The sequence below is a fragment of the Heteronotia binoei genome, chromosome 21 (genome assembly GCF_032191835.1).
Source record: "Heteronotia binoei isolate CCM8104 ecotype False Entrance Well chromosome 21, APGP_CSIRO_Hbin_v1, whole genome shotgun sequence".
NCBI classification, from domain to species: Eukaryota; Metazoa; Chordata; class Lepidosauria; order Squamata; family Gekkonidae; genus Heteronotia; species Heteronotia binoei.
In genome coordinates, this window is record NC_083243.1 from 69,012,513 (window position 1) to 69,026,688 (window position 14,176).

The 14,176-nt window shown below is 42.1% G+C and overlaps 1 protein-coding gene across 2 annotated transcripts in view; it reads right to left on the reverse strand.

Annotated features, from left to right (window-relative positions):
* Window positions 1-9,452, reverse strand: part of AQR (aquarius intron-binding spliceosomal factor) — an 83,801-nt gene extending 74,349 nt beyond the window's left edge. Inside the window, exons 1-6 of one of the 2 annotated variants that reach the window (XM_060261209.1) lie at window positions 9,112-9,452; window positions 7,480-7,536; window positions 6,580-6,620; window positions 2,642-2,677; window positions 1,225-1,345; window positions 405-545 (exon numbers count right to left, since the gene is read on the reverse strand). In XM_060261209.1, the coding sequence (XP_060117192.1) occupies window positions 405-545; window positions 1,225-1,345; window positions 2,642-2,677; window positions 6,580-6,620; window positions 7,480-7,536; window positions 9,112-9,234 (519 nt within the window). In that variant the 5' untranslated portion in view covers window positions 9,235-9,452. The remainder of the gene's footprint in view (window positions 1-404; window positions 546-1,224; window positions 1,346-2,641; window positions 2,678-6,579; window positions 6,621-7,479; window positions 7,537-9,111) is intronic. The other variant, XM_060261210.1, reaches the window with a different exon arrangement.
* Between the last annotated feature and the right edge of the window lie 4,724 nt (window positions 9,453-14,176).

A 14,176-nucleotide genomic window follows, 5' to 3' on the forward strand; every position in this document is an offset into this window, starting at 1 on the left:
GAGCTGCACTGGGTTCAGCAGTGGCAGGGCAGCCAGAGAGAGCCCGGGGATTGGGCCTGGCAATGGCTGCCATAAAGCCCAAGAGATATGCCAGCAGCGCACCCCAGGGCTCCATGTTGGGCCTGATGGCAGCAGCCACACAGCTCGAGAGCTGCACTAAGCCCAGCAGAGCAGCCCAACCCAGCGAGAGCCCAGTGGTCATGCTGGGCCTGGTGGTGGCTGCTGAACAGCTTGGGGCTCCACGCTGGACTTGGTGGCTGCCAGAAAGCCTGCGGCCTTGCTGAACTCAGCAAGAGAGTGGAGAGATGGGATTCCACCCCCCACAAGTCTTGTATTACACTATATCCAAAGGCAGCATAAGCTGCAGCTCTTAACATGACAAATGGGTGACAGCTGAAACTTACCAAACTGTTGAAACAGTGATCAAGGAATAGCAGGAGTATTGTTTGCTCTTGTAGTGAGAATTCGCTGTCATTCTCAGCCAAGGATGCTTCCAACACACGTTTGAAAAAGAATGGGAAGTGCTCTGGCTTTCTTTTGAATGTCTAGATGGTAAAATAGGGATGCAAATCACCTTTGTGGAATATCTTTTGAAGGCAAAGTATTAATGGAATTCTGAGTCACACCTCAAATTGAGTCATATGAAAACAAGCCATGTGCGCAGGTAGCTATATAAATAAAAGGCATATATTTGTAGTGTCCAACTTTTACGTTAAAGAACTATGCAGACTGCTACTCCCTCCTCGCCACTATAATTACCAATTTCTTATGGCTCAGCTTCTCTTCTAGATCACTCAAAGTTCCAATGTTACTACACAAGCATGAGACAAAACCATGAGGAGTTGTAACCCTGCTACTCCTGTAAGTGATAATGACTCCAAAATAAAGCTGTACTTCACTTTCCACCAAAATCTTCTTCCAACAATGACAATTTCTCCTATCACTTTCAGCACCATAAAAACAGCACTGTTAAGCACTACACTTTATCAAGCAACAATAAATGGGAAACATCTGATAATGACTGAAACAATTACTTTTCACATCGCTGCTGCTTCCATTGTGAAATGTGCTGCTGTTTAAAGGACTACAGCAGAGGACTTCAGACAAGGCACATCAACAGACAGTATTGTACATCCTGACATCTTCTGACACTTTAAGTGGGCAACAAGAAAGTTGCAAATTGGGGGATCAAAGTTACTGCTGACTGTAATTGAAGTTTATTACCTCCCACGCAGGCACATTCTCTCTGAACTTTTCATTCACCATACAGCAGATTGACATCAAATAAGCCTTGCTGGACACCTCGGGAGAATAATTCATCCACAAATAATTTTCAAGGTACTGGCTGCGATGAAGAGACAAAGAGTTACTAACTGTGTGATCTGTCATTTACCAGTCGAGAAATACATAATTACCTACCATTTAAAAAAAACAACACCACCAATATGATTTTGCAAATAGCTTCTAACGTCACCTCAAGAGTTAGGTTACAGCACTAAAACAGAAGCATTTAAGGCAGTTTGAACAAGCATTACAAGATGATTTACCCACTGGGAAACCATTGCTCATTACAGAGTTTTCCCTGTACTTGGTAAAAGGACTACACTATCCTAATGGGGACCCTAGTTCATGTTGATTATTCATGGAGAACGAGAATAAGCATCCCTTCCGGTTGCGATACACTGTCTCAGACAGTGCTTTAGTAGTCAAAGGCCTCTTGAGTCACAGCAAGATAGTATAACCAAGAATGGTTTAAAAAACAGTCTTCCAAATAAAATATGAACAAAATTTATCAACAGCACATTTACAAATGTCCTAGATAGTCAACATAGAGCAGATCTAAATTAATACTCAACCTAAACTTTTAGAAGCTCTTCTGATCTGCTAATAAATATGACATACACTAGATAGCTAGATGACAGCTAGGTGATAGATAGTAGTAACAAGCCACAGAAGAAATTGTGTTCAACAAACTAAATTAGACAAGTATGTTTTACTGAGCATGTAAGATACATGCCAAAATCTTCACCTGGCCACTGTTTGTTACTGTATTGCACTAGATTCATGTCTTATACAGCTACTTTGTGAGCATTCATGCGGAAAAGTGAGATCTAAATATTCTGCATAACTACACTTCCTGCACAGGAAGCAACAGGATATACAGCTATCTCTGTCATCTTTAAATGTTCTCTGCAAGGCATCACTCCCATCTTGCCGAGGAAAAAAAGCAGAATACTGAGGGTGAAGATGGTTGAGGCCAGTCTTCAGTAAGGAATCCTTGGGCTCACATGCAAACAGCGCCACAATAGTCCCACTCTTTTGGCAAATCAAAAGTTTGCTATTATGGTTTCCTCTCCTCAGGATTGCAAACTCTGATTTAATCTGATTCAAAAACCCGGTTTGTAGAAAAGGCTGAAAACTATTACTTTGGTGTTTAGATGAAACAATTAACAGAGCCATTGCAACAGTAGAAGCCTTTAACTCCTAAATTTCATGCAAAGACCAAGGATTCCCCACCACCACCTCATTCACTCAACAAACCACATGGCTTGCATTTCATCTAAAGCAACCCCTCTCCACACCCTTCTGTTTATAGTGACATTTTCTTTAGCAGGGCATTTCTTGATCCAAAATTGCTTACCTGAACTCTAGAAGCATTATTTTTCTAATTGCAAATCTGAAACCAAAGAAAAAAGTGATTGACTGCATTAGGAGTTTCACCAGAACTGGATGTGTCAAGTTCAAACACAAATACCATTGCATTTAATACAGCTAATGGAGACTGGAGCCATGACCCAAAGTTTTTGCATGGGCATCTCTCCACTGGTATGACCTCTTTCCATGGAGCACAGAAGTTGGAGCAAAGAGCTTGAGTACTAGAATGCAAATCAGACCAGCTTCCCTCATGTTGCCAGATTATCATAACACAGAGCATTTAAGCATCACTCCTGTGAGTGAACTAAAGACAGGACAAGTAATTTTATAGCCTTTCAAAAACTTCAGTTCTTTCATATTCCTTTGGATACATACAACTGTTCAAAATAAACTCTATTACATTAATTCTGAACCTACTGCAGAATCACAACAACTCAAGTCAGGACTTTGCACATCTGTGTGCATTGAAACAGTGTCACCTAAATACACATCAAGGTGGACTGGAACACAGATAATACTGTTTTATAAACAACCAAGAAAAGGCAACATGCTTAAAATAGGGCGAGAGAGAGAAATGCAGGACATACTCAGTATAGCCATAAAACTTGGTTGACACCATTACATAACAAAATTCAAGCAGTCTGCATATTTTACACATATAACTTGATCAAAATTGGCACAAATCTGGCAGCAATAAATATTTCATTTTTTAAAAAACTGAATCATTTTTATCCCACTGCAAGATTCTCAAGGCAGCAGAGAAGAATAAAAGCAACCAATATAACCTATCACCTATCACAGCTAAGGAAACCGACAGAAAAAAAAGAGCCCTCTTAAGCAAAGTTAAACCCTTCTAAGCACAGTGAAGTCAATGGCTTGGAAGGGTTTAAACTGTGCTTAGGACAGCACTACAAGAACAGCAAAAGCTAAATTTTAAACTTCAGTTCAGCAGCGAATAAACACAAGAAGAATACAAATTAAAATCCACAATGTATAAAATGTATAAAACTAGTAACTCAAAACACGAAAGAACAAAAACAATTTTTTTAATTAAAAGGCTGCTTCCATTTTTTCTGTGTGGAACACAATGTTGCATCTTTTAAGATATTGTAAAGTCAATTACTTCAATGAAAAATCTATATATTACATTCACCACGGTTTACAACCAAACTACCAGATAAAATCCAATTTCAGTAAAAGGTATTATGTATCTTTCACCACTGTAAGCAGACCTTTTCACCAGCAGAGAAGGACAACAGTGCTATAATTTTTGAAGGTGAAGACTTAAGTGACAACTGAGAGACCTGAAAGCCTCTCTTGCACTGCCTTATAACATCACAGATTCACTAAGGACTCATTCACAAGTGCACACTCCACTTTTGCTCATTCCTTAATTACACAGAATAAGATGATCCTGTGGCCCCTAACAAAAGGAACCAAGCTTCAGAATGAGAGACATTGGAGATAGATAGATAGATAGATAGATAGATAGATAGATAGATAGATAGATAGATAGATAGATAGATAGATAGATAGATAGATAGATAGATAGATAGTCATTGTTCTCCACAAAAAGAGAGCAACGAAATGAGGTGCTCTTCCACAAACATACCAACACATCAAACACACATATTCATATTCATACCATTTAAATACATCTAAAACCATTTAAACCATTTAAATACATCTAAAACAGATAAACATTCATAAAACCATTAAAACCATTTAAACCATTTAAATACATCTAAAACAGATAATCCTTCATAACCCTGCATTTAACCTAACCACAGCACTTGGATAGAAACTGTCCTTAAATCTGTTTGTCCTAGCCTTCAACACTCTATATCGTCTACCTGACGGTAAGATCTCAAATAGCAAATGGCCCAGATGTGAAGGGTCCCTTAGGATCATTTGTATCTTCCTTTTACATCCCATATTATACAGATCCACCAATGAGGGGAGAGAACATCCGCAAATCTTTTGTGCTCTTCTCGTCACTCTTTGGAGCATCCTTCTCTCTGCTTCCGTGCAGCTCCCAAACTACGCGCAGAGGCAATAAGATAAAATGCTCTCAATGGAACTACGATAAAAGGCAACCAGCAGACTCCCTGACAGTTGTAGTGATCTTAAGAGTCTTAAGTAGTATAGTCGTTGCTGGGCCTTTTTCTCTAGAGCTAAAGTATTTGCCCCGCATGTTAGATCTTGTTTCATGGTAATTCCCAGAAACTTCCATTCTGTCACCTGTTCTACCATAACACCATCAATAAACAACGGCTGGATGTCCAAACTACTCTTCCTGTAATCCACTATAATTTCCTTCGTCTTATTTATATTAAAAATAAGATTATTTACTTTACACCAAAGAGACAGCTGTAGAACTTCCCTCCTATACGCAGACTCATCATCCTCAGAGATGAGCCCTACCAACGTTGTATCATCTGCATACTTAATGATTTTGTTACTCAGACTGCTAGAAACACAATCAGACGTGTAAATAGTGAAAAGAAGTGGACTCAAGACACATCCCTGAGGGGTGCCAGTATCCACCCTGCTTGACACAGTGATAATGATGCCATACTGTAGCTTGGAAGGGCTCGAAGCAAAAGATCCACATGTTCCTTCTAAGAAGCAAAGCATAGGGAAAGCTTGGTTAACAGCTATCCACAGAGAACTCAGGTGGCTGATTAACCCAATATGCCAGATGTTTTTTGCCTACAACTCCCATCAGCCCCAGCCAGCATGGTCAATGGCTGGTGCTGATGGCAGCTGTAGGCAAAAAACATCTGGAGAGCTACCGCTGGCCACCCCTGCAATATGCCCATTATTAAAGCTTTTACAGCCCAGCAATGGTGAATGGTCATCAAATATGGCCAGACCCACCTGGAACCCACTACCTGCTAACCCACTACCTGCTAAGCGTAGCTATGGCCAGGATCACACAGACACACTGACTCCTCCTCTTCTGCACATGCTTGCAGGAGAGCCAGTGGAGGAGGATTAGGTAGGGAATCCAGACAGCTTCCAGCCATGGATGTTGCTCACCTGGCAGTCATGTGAGCTAGTAGCATCCTTGGTCAGAAAGTGCTCCCTGCTCCTCCACTTGATCTTGCATGACAGTAGATGGTGGCGAAGCAGGCAGGGCATCCCAGATGACTTTCCCATAGGCTGTGGTCTCTTGCCCCTGTCCCACCTTCTCTTATGAAAGAGCGAGAGGAGAAGCAGGGAGAGCTTTGGGGCCAGCTCTAGACCTTGGGTGCTGCCTGTTCATGCTATTGCCAGGAAGGTGGTTCCCATGGCCAAGAAGCACTCCTTGCACATCCTTTGCTTACTCTCATGCAAGAGCAAACAGTATAGGCAAATGAACACTTCTTGGTTGGCTCCCACTGGCTCAGCATAAAGCAGAAGCATCCATTGCTGAGAAGCACTCCCTAACGCTCCTCAGCCTGCTCTCTCACCAGAGAGAGCTTCTTGATCAGCTTACAGCAACGGCCATTACTTGGCAGAACTGCAAGCCAGTGGGGCCCATGGAAGAGACACAGTTCCTGTTCCTCTGCTGCTTGTTGCTCAAGAGCTGGATCAGTCTGCAGTCTGTCATGCCAGTTAACCAGAGTTTGACAGTTAAACAGGTCCTGGATAACCCAGATTCTACTTTAAACACATACACAAAACCCCCTGAGTGGTAAACAGGATACCATTCAAGGAACATCACAGATGAATGAGAGAAATGTGCCTAGCTCAGAATATGCCTTCAGGAAACCCTTCTTAAACATCTAGAACATATCCATGAGAACAGCTCATATTAAGCTAACCAACCTATATCACAAGACTCAAGGTCATTATCATTTTTCTTGATAGTTTAAGTTCATTTTTTCCAAAATGAGTATGGATCAACAGAACTACGAAAAAAAAGAGCAGCATACATACTTTGACCTGACAATTTCTTTTCCGTATACATCTTCAATAACCTAAAAAAAGACATTTTTGTTTTAGTGCACCCAAAAATTCTTACTTTGAGATTTCTTACTGATATTATGGCTTTGCAAAAAGGAATTCTAGTAACTAAAGTCAGTCAGTTACCACATTCCTAAGATATAGTAATATTTCACATTAACATTTTCACACAAGGAATCCAAAAAGTACAATGCAATTCTAAACAGAATTATATCTTCTAAGTCCACCAACGTAATGGACTTAGAAGCAAAGAAACAGGAACCTGTATCTTGAAAGTAATTTTGTTTTAAGAGGTCTGAAGGCAAGTATTTGCAGTTACCGATGCAACACCCCCCCCCCCCCCCGCCAGTACCTGTATTTAATGATTCAAGCAGACTTCTGGTGCTGCCTGGCCCTTGTGTAGCTCATTTAACTTCAACTAAAACCAGGGCTTTTTGAATTGTGGCCCCAACCTGGTGGAATGCTCTGTCTGAAGAGACTGATGCCCTGTGGGACCTGACTAGCCTGCACAGAGCCTGCAAGATGGAATTATTCCTCCAAGCATTCCATTGAGGCAGTCTTACTGGACTCACTATAAGCTTCTCTGATTGTCATGCCAGAGTGCCAGTGGGTTAAATTGTTTTATATAAAATATTTGTATATTTATTTATGTTGTTAACTGCCCTGAGCCCTGAATAATGGGGAAGGGTGGGGATAAAAATCAAATGAAATAAATAGTAAATATATAAACCAAAAATAATATCAACACTATTAAAAACTGCACAACATGAGATATTGGTTAGACCTCATGAAAACAATTCAAAAATCATTCACACTAATTTCCAGAAATTACTAGAAAATGAAGGAAGAATTATAAATAACGTAACTATTTACCTTTGACTCAAAAGGTAGCTTTTTCTTGACATGGGGTGCCCAGAACTTATTTGCCAGCTGTAAAAAAAAACTTTATTAAAATACATACTCAGAAAGGCTAGTATTCAGTAAACCTTTCCATAAGGTATCCTCCTCAACTGTGAGGATACAATGAGATAACTGATACCATGTTTGGAGTCTGCAAACACACAAACTACCAGAGTCTAAATGGCAAAATATGTGTGTGGCTCTATTCAATTATGAATATCATGTGTGCATCCAAATGGCCAACTCTCCCTACAATGGAACATTAAAAGTCACAAGAGTTTAAAGTATTTCCAGACAATGAGTCAATGCACTAATTTTATTTATATACTTACACTGGGTCTGCAAAGCAACTTACATTGTTCTCCTGTTCTCCATTTTCTTTTCACAACAACCCTGTCTGGTAGCTTAGATTGAGAGAGGGTTACCAGTCTAAAGTCACCCAGCAAGTTTTCTTCACAGAGTAAGAATGTGAATTTGGATAGACCCTAGTCCAGCATTCTAACTATTATAATTGATAAGAGTGGAAGCAGACTGTGGTTATTATGTGACTATAATGCAAATGACTATAATGCACATGCAAAGACACTTTTTCTTATTTTCAGTACTTTAGGTATTTTAAGACTCATCTCTGGTGTTCTGTGGGCCTAAGTCCTGTGTCAAACTAAGGGGAGTTCCATTATTCCAAACGCATGATCAATCTGGATTATCCATTTTAAGAGAAACCAGAATCCAAATCCAAAGTACATTGGCATGCATTTTGTAATTAGAGCTCCAGCAGGAAAAGAATTCAGTAGGGAAGGAAGTTGGGTCAGTTGGATTCTCCTATATTTGCCACTATTTAACCATCAAATTATGGGCAATCCAGGCATGCCAACAGTTGCAAGAGGTTTACTGCAACCACATGCAGGCAGCAGGACTAAAAGATCATAATCAACATTTTTAACCTGCCATTGCTGGCCCACGTAGTATTTTTTACCTACGGTGTTTTTGCTTTAAAATTACTGGACAGAGTTGGAAAACAGGTCTTCCTTAAGAGCTACAGATGCAGGTGATTTTGAAAGCAGCAGCAGCTCAGGACACACAACGTGTTTCTCCTCTCACCTTCTGAGATTATCTCACCCTTGTGCAGCCTTATACTGACAGACTATTCATCCATGGAAGTCACTACAGTCTACACCGACTGTCAGCAGTTCTCCTGGGTCTCAGGTAAAGGTCCTTCACATTGCTTGCTACCTGATCCTTTTAACTGCAGATGCCAGGAATTAATCTGGGACCTTCGGGCTAAAAAGCAGGAACTTCACCACTGAGCCACAATCCCACCCCAGAGTCTATTTTCATAAATCATGGCCACTTTTCCTCAAACAGGACCACTTTCGGACATTCACCAAGCACGTGGAGAGCAGCGTTTTCCTCGCTCATGACTGCAACCTGCTCAGTCATGACTGCACACCTGCTTCCCAGGATCATGACCTCTTTCCCTTCACGTGTCCGCTGGACGTCTGGAAAGGAAAAGGGAGAACGCCAGCCACAGACTGCGGAGGCTCGCGGCTCATCCAGAATGACTCAAAAGAGAAGGCTCCTGCCAGAGACACGGAGGACACTCACCTGCGTCACGAACTCCGCGTTGATCTGAGACACGGTGGGAGCCACGATCTTCTTTGGCGGCGGCAACAACGACGCGAGGGGCTCCTGCTGCGTTCCCATCACGGGTCCCCCTGGTGCCGCCATGTTAGGTCCGCGCAGGCGCCCTCGGCCTGCTCGGACGTTCTTTTCCACAAGGGTTCCCCGCCTACGGCTATCCCTTTTCGCTCTCCCCCTCGGAACAGCACGTGGTCTCGTCCGCACTCCCCTGGTTACAAATGTTTTCGCGCATACGTAACACTTCCGCCCTTTTCTTGCCACTTCCTTTGCGTTTATTGTGACGACGGAAGCTCCTTTCCCCCATCTCGCTCACGAAAGTAACAGTTCTAAGTACCTTTGCCTACAGAGCGCCCAAAGAGTAGCAATCTGAATAGTTGTCAAGTACGAATTCTGGATCCGACCTGCAGCTGCGGGATAAGTGTGGAAATACATAAGTACAGCAGCTAAGGACCTTGGTTAGGGATGCATACCACAGTTCTGGGCTGACCGGAGAATAAGCTGCCTGCATTGTGTAGAAACTAGATTCAGATGGGTAGCCGTGTTGGTCTGAAGCAGCAGAACAAATTTCAAGTCCAGTGGCACCTTTAAGACCAACAAAGTTGATTAAAGGTATAAGCTTTCGAGCACACGTACACTTCTTCAGATAAATTAAAATGGAAGTTACCAGTCCATACGTATAGGTACAGTGTGAGCAGCAAAATATCTTACAGTCCTTTTATCTGTTAAGCATGCTGTATTCTAATCTGCTGCAATGTTGCATCCAAGTGAACGCTCAGAGGTGATGTCAGTGTGTAAAATCTATGGCAATATTGTAGCGTTTTTAAGAGAGTTGGACCAATTTCACACTAGACCTTTAATCCTGGTTTAGTCCTGTCCCCAAACTGACATTCTACACTAGAACCACAGAGCTGGTTTCTCTGATTTTAGTGTAGAATGTCGGTTTGGAGACAGGGCTAAGCCAGGATTAAAGGTCTAATGTGAAATTGGGCTTGGTTGACTCACTGACATCACATCCAAGTTTTCTCATTTCTGCTCTCTGCTGTTCTTGTGCCAGCCTTAGTGGTAAAGGCCTAGCAGCTGGAGAATTACCACCTGAAGTGGGCAAATCGCATCTCATTATGCAGTGTTAGTCATTCTCACCCAACTTGCCCACCTCATTCTCCTACATGTGTAAATCAGGCTGACTAATTCAGACAAGGTCTCAATTGCCAGTAACCCAGCTCACTGATACCGTTTCTCCTAGCAATATGTGGCAAACATATAAACTGTGAGGAAATTCAACTGTTCATCTATAACCACCGTAATTTCTTCACTGGCACTACATTCAATACCTTGCTGACAATTTCCATGGAAACATATTTCAGCAGAAAAGAGCTGGACCACAGTAAATGTCCTAACAATCAGGCAGTAAATGTCATAGAATCTGGGGGATTTGTGTCATAGAAAGCAGAGCTTCTCAAATTGTGGAGTAAGAAGGAAAAAATAACCTTCCTTGCTTCCAGTTCCCACTGTTTGTAGGCTCCTATTATTTTCTGACAGTAGGTGGTTAACTTATTGTGATTACCTAATGGGTCAGTTTTAGTCTCTGTTGTTTGTTTCTGTATACATTTTAAGAATGAAATATTGGCAGAATCTGGAGCAATATCAATCAAGTCACTGAATGTCATGAAGTGGCCAGACCATTCCACTGTTTTTTTCCATTTACACCAAGTCACAATTTTTGATAATCATTCCCCCTCCAGTTCTGTTCTAACAGTGGATTCAGTAACCAAAAGGATATTTTAAAGCATTGCAATGAAAAGGATCCTCTAACCCTGCCCAATTTATTTGCATTTTATATTAGTTCCCAGATAGTTCTGCCATTCTTTCCTGTGCAAGTGAAGATTTCTAATTAGAATGACAAGTGAGACCTGCATTTATAACATCATAGTGGCTCACAGCAACTTGCGATTTAGTACCAGTGTTGGAGCTGTGTCACAGTAGTCTATCGCTTTCCTCTATGTTTCTGGCATGTCAAAGAGCTTTGGAGTGCAAAGGCTGCAACCCAAGAATGGTGAACAGGCAGTCTGATGGCTGCTTCCATCTGCTGGCCATCTGCTATAACTGCAGGTATTCAGTATTTTTTTGTTTGTTTCTATCAATGGCCTCATTCTTGCACAAAGTAATGTGGAAATTCTCCCACATGTTTAATGAAGTGTATCTCATATCTTTCTCCAGTACTAAGTCAAAAGTGAGTTTGGAGTGTAGAAGTGCCTCTTGTTTTGATAATTAAGCTCTCATCATCATCAAAGTTTATTACAGTCTCACGACCAGAAAACAGTATAAACATAATATGAAAAAATAAAAACAGACATAGTATACTAAAATAGATCGAAATTTAAGAAAATGCAGTTCCCGCAGTCTAAGAATTAATGTACAAAACTCAGCAACTGAATGTGTAAGCTCTGAGTTCTTATCTGATAGGAACCAATTAAGTTTTGCTTTGTTTGTATTAATATAAGCAGGTGTCCTATCAACTAATGGAGTAATAATTCTAAAATGAGCCTCCCTATAATATGGGCAACTGAAAAACATATGCTCTACAGATTCAACTTCTCCAGTTCAGTATGTGAGTGGTGTTCCTTGATGACAATAATATTTGTACAATGGGGAGGAAATGATGTTCAAGGATGCCTAAAACACGGTGCAATCGCAAGTATTAGACCAACCAAACAGGACCTCCCAAAATGATCAGGGATTTAAAGAAACCCTCCGCTAAAAAAACAATCAATCAAGGAAACCCTCCCCTGCCCAACACACAAACATGCTTCTAGAACAGGGGTGTCGAACATGTGGCCTGGGGGTAGGGTTGCCAAGTCCAATTCAAGAAATATCTGGGGACTTTGGGGGTGGAGCCAGGAGACATTGGGGTGGAGCCAGGAACAAGGGTGTGACAAGCATAATTGAACTCCAAGGGAGTTCTGGCCATCACATTTAAAGGGACAGCACACTTTTTAAAATGTCTTCCTTCCATAGGAAATAATGAAGGATAGGGGCACCTTCTTTTTGTGCTCATAGAACTGGATCCCCTGGTCCAATCGTTTTCAAACTTGGGGGGGGGGTACTTTGGGGAGAGGCACTAGATACTATACTAAAAATTTGGTGACTCTATCTCAAAAAACAACTCCCCCAGAGCCCCTGAAACCTCCAGATCAATTCCCCATTATACCCTATGAGAATCGATCTCCACATAGAGAATAATGAAGTGCTCAGCAGACGTTTCCCTCCCCCTCCCCCCCATTTCTGGCAACTCTGAAGCGAGGGATTGGCCTCTCTACTCACGAGTTGCTGCCAACTCATCAAAGTAACACAGACACACCATTCCAAGAGGAAGCCTTTCAGTCGGAGACTGAAGCCTCCGGAGCTGGAAAGGCACATGGTCCTCTGGGGGTGGGGCTTCCCTCTGCTGGCCAGCTGACTGGGGGTGGAAAGGAGTCTGGGAAAGCGGAAGAACCCCCGCTGGGACCTGGGGATTGGCAAGCCTACCTGGGGGCCAAATCAAACCCCTGGAGGGTTCCTGTCAGGCTCCCAAGCAGCTGGCTGTCATCTGCTTCCTTCTCCCTCTCTCTTGTTTCATTCTGCATAACAGCATGCTTTGCAAGGCTTGCTCAACTGCACAGGAGCTATAGCGCAAAGTATCTATTTTCTCCATTGGCTGAGGCTCCTCCCTTGGGGAAGTGAGGGAGGCAGAACTTGCTTTGCTAGGCTCTCTCAATTGCACAGCAGAGCTACTGAGCCAAGCTTCTCTTTTTTCTGTCGTCTGAGGCTCCTCCCCCTCCTGGTCCCCTGGAGAAGGAAGGAAAGAGCCAGAGTTTCCTTTGCTTAGTTCCCTGGATCCCAAGGGAGAAATATAAAGAAAGCACCTTTAAGACCAACAAGTGCTAATGTTTTAAGATTTTTTTTAAAAAAAATCTTGAATTGTGTTTGTCTGTGTCCTTTATAAAGTTTATATCTCTGCTACCTAATTTTAAATAGGTGCACATATGGCCCGGCCCGACATGACCTGGCCCGTCAAGGTCTATGTCAGATCTGGCCCTCATAACAAATGAGTTTAACACGCTTTTCTAGAGGTTCTGGGTAGCTAATATGGTTGCCATCTCCATGTTGGGAAGTTCCTGTAGTTTGAGGGAGTGGAGGGAGGATGGGTTTGAGGAGGGAGCTTGGTGAGATATAATATCATATGCTCCAAAGCAACCACTTTTCTCCAGGGAAACTTACCTCTGCAGTATGTAGACCACTTGTAATTCTAGGGAGCCACCAGGAGGCTGGCAACCTTAGAAATTAACCCCACAGGCAGGGAGTACAAGGACAATTGCTCTGGATTTCCAGCTATCAGTTTAAACATTTGTTTTTATTCACAACTATTTTAAAAAAAAAACCCATAAAATCTGGTTTTATATTAAGGTTGCCAAACCCAAGTTGGGGGCAGGGCAGGGGACCCGTGGTTTGGAGACCCTCCCCCTGCTTCAGGTTTATTAGAAAGTGTGTGTGGGGGGGGGGTTGGTCCGCTGGGCACTCCATTATATCCTATGGAGACAGATCCCCCATAGGGTGTAATGGAGAATCAATCCATGAGTATCTGAGGCACTGGGGGGCTGTTTTTTCAGATGGCGGCACCAAATTTTCAGCATAGCATCTGGTGCCTCTCCTCAAAAATCCCTCATGTTTCAAAAAGATTGGGCCAGGAGTCCAGTTCTATGAGCCCCAAAAGAAAATGCCCCCATCTTGCATTATTTCCAGTGGAGGGAAAGCATTTAAAAAGAGCACAGTCCCTTTAAATGTGATGACCAGAACTCCCTTCAGAGTTCAGGACTCCCTTGCTGCTGGCTAGGCCCCCAAAGTCCTCAGATGTTTCCTGAGTTAGACCTGGTAACCCTATTGTATATGTGCCTGCAAAGCTATCAGAATAAATAAACTAGTTTCTGTAATGTATATAATAGATATTCACAAGTTTAATTGTTTAATGGATTTTAGTGTTATATATTTTTAT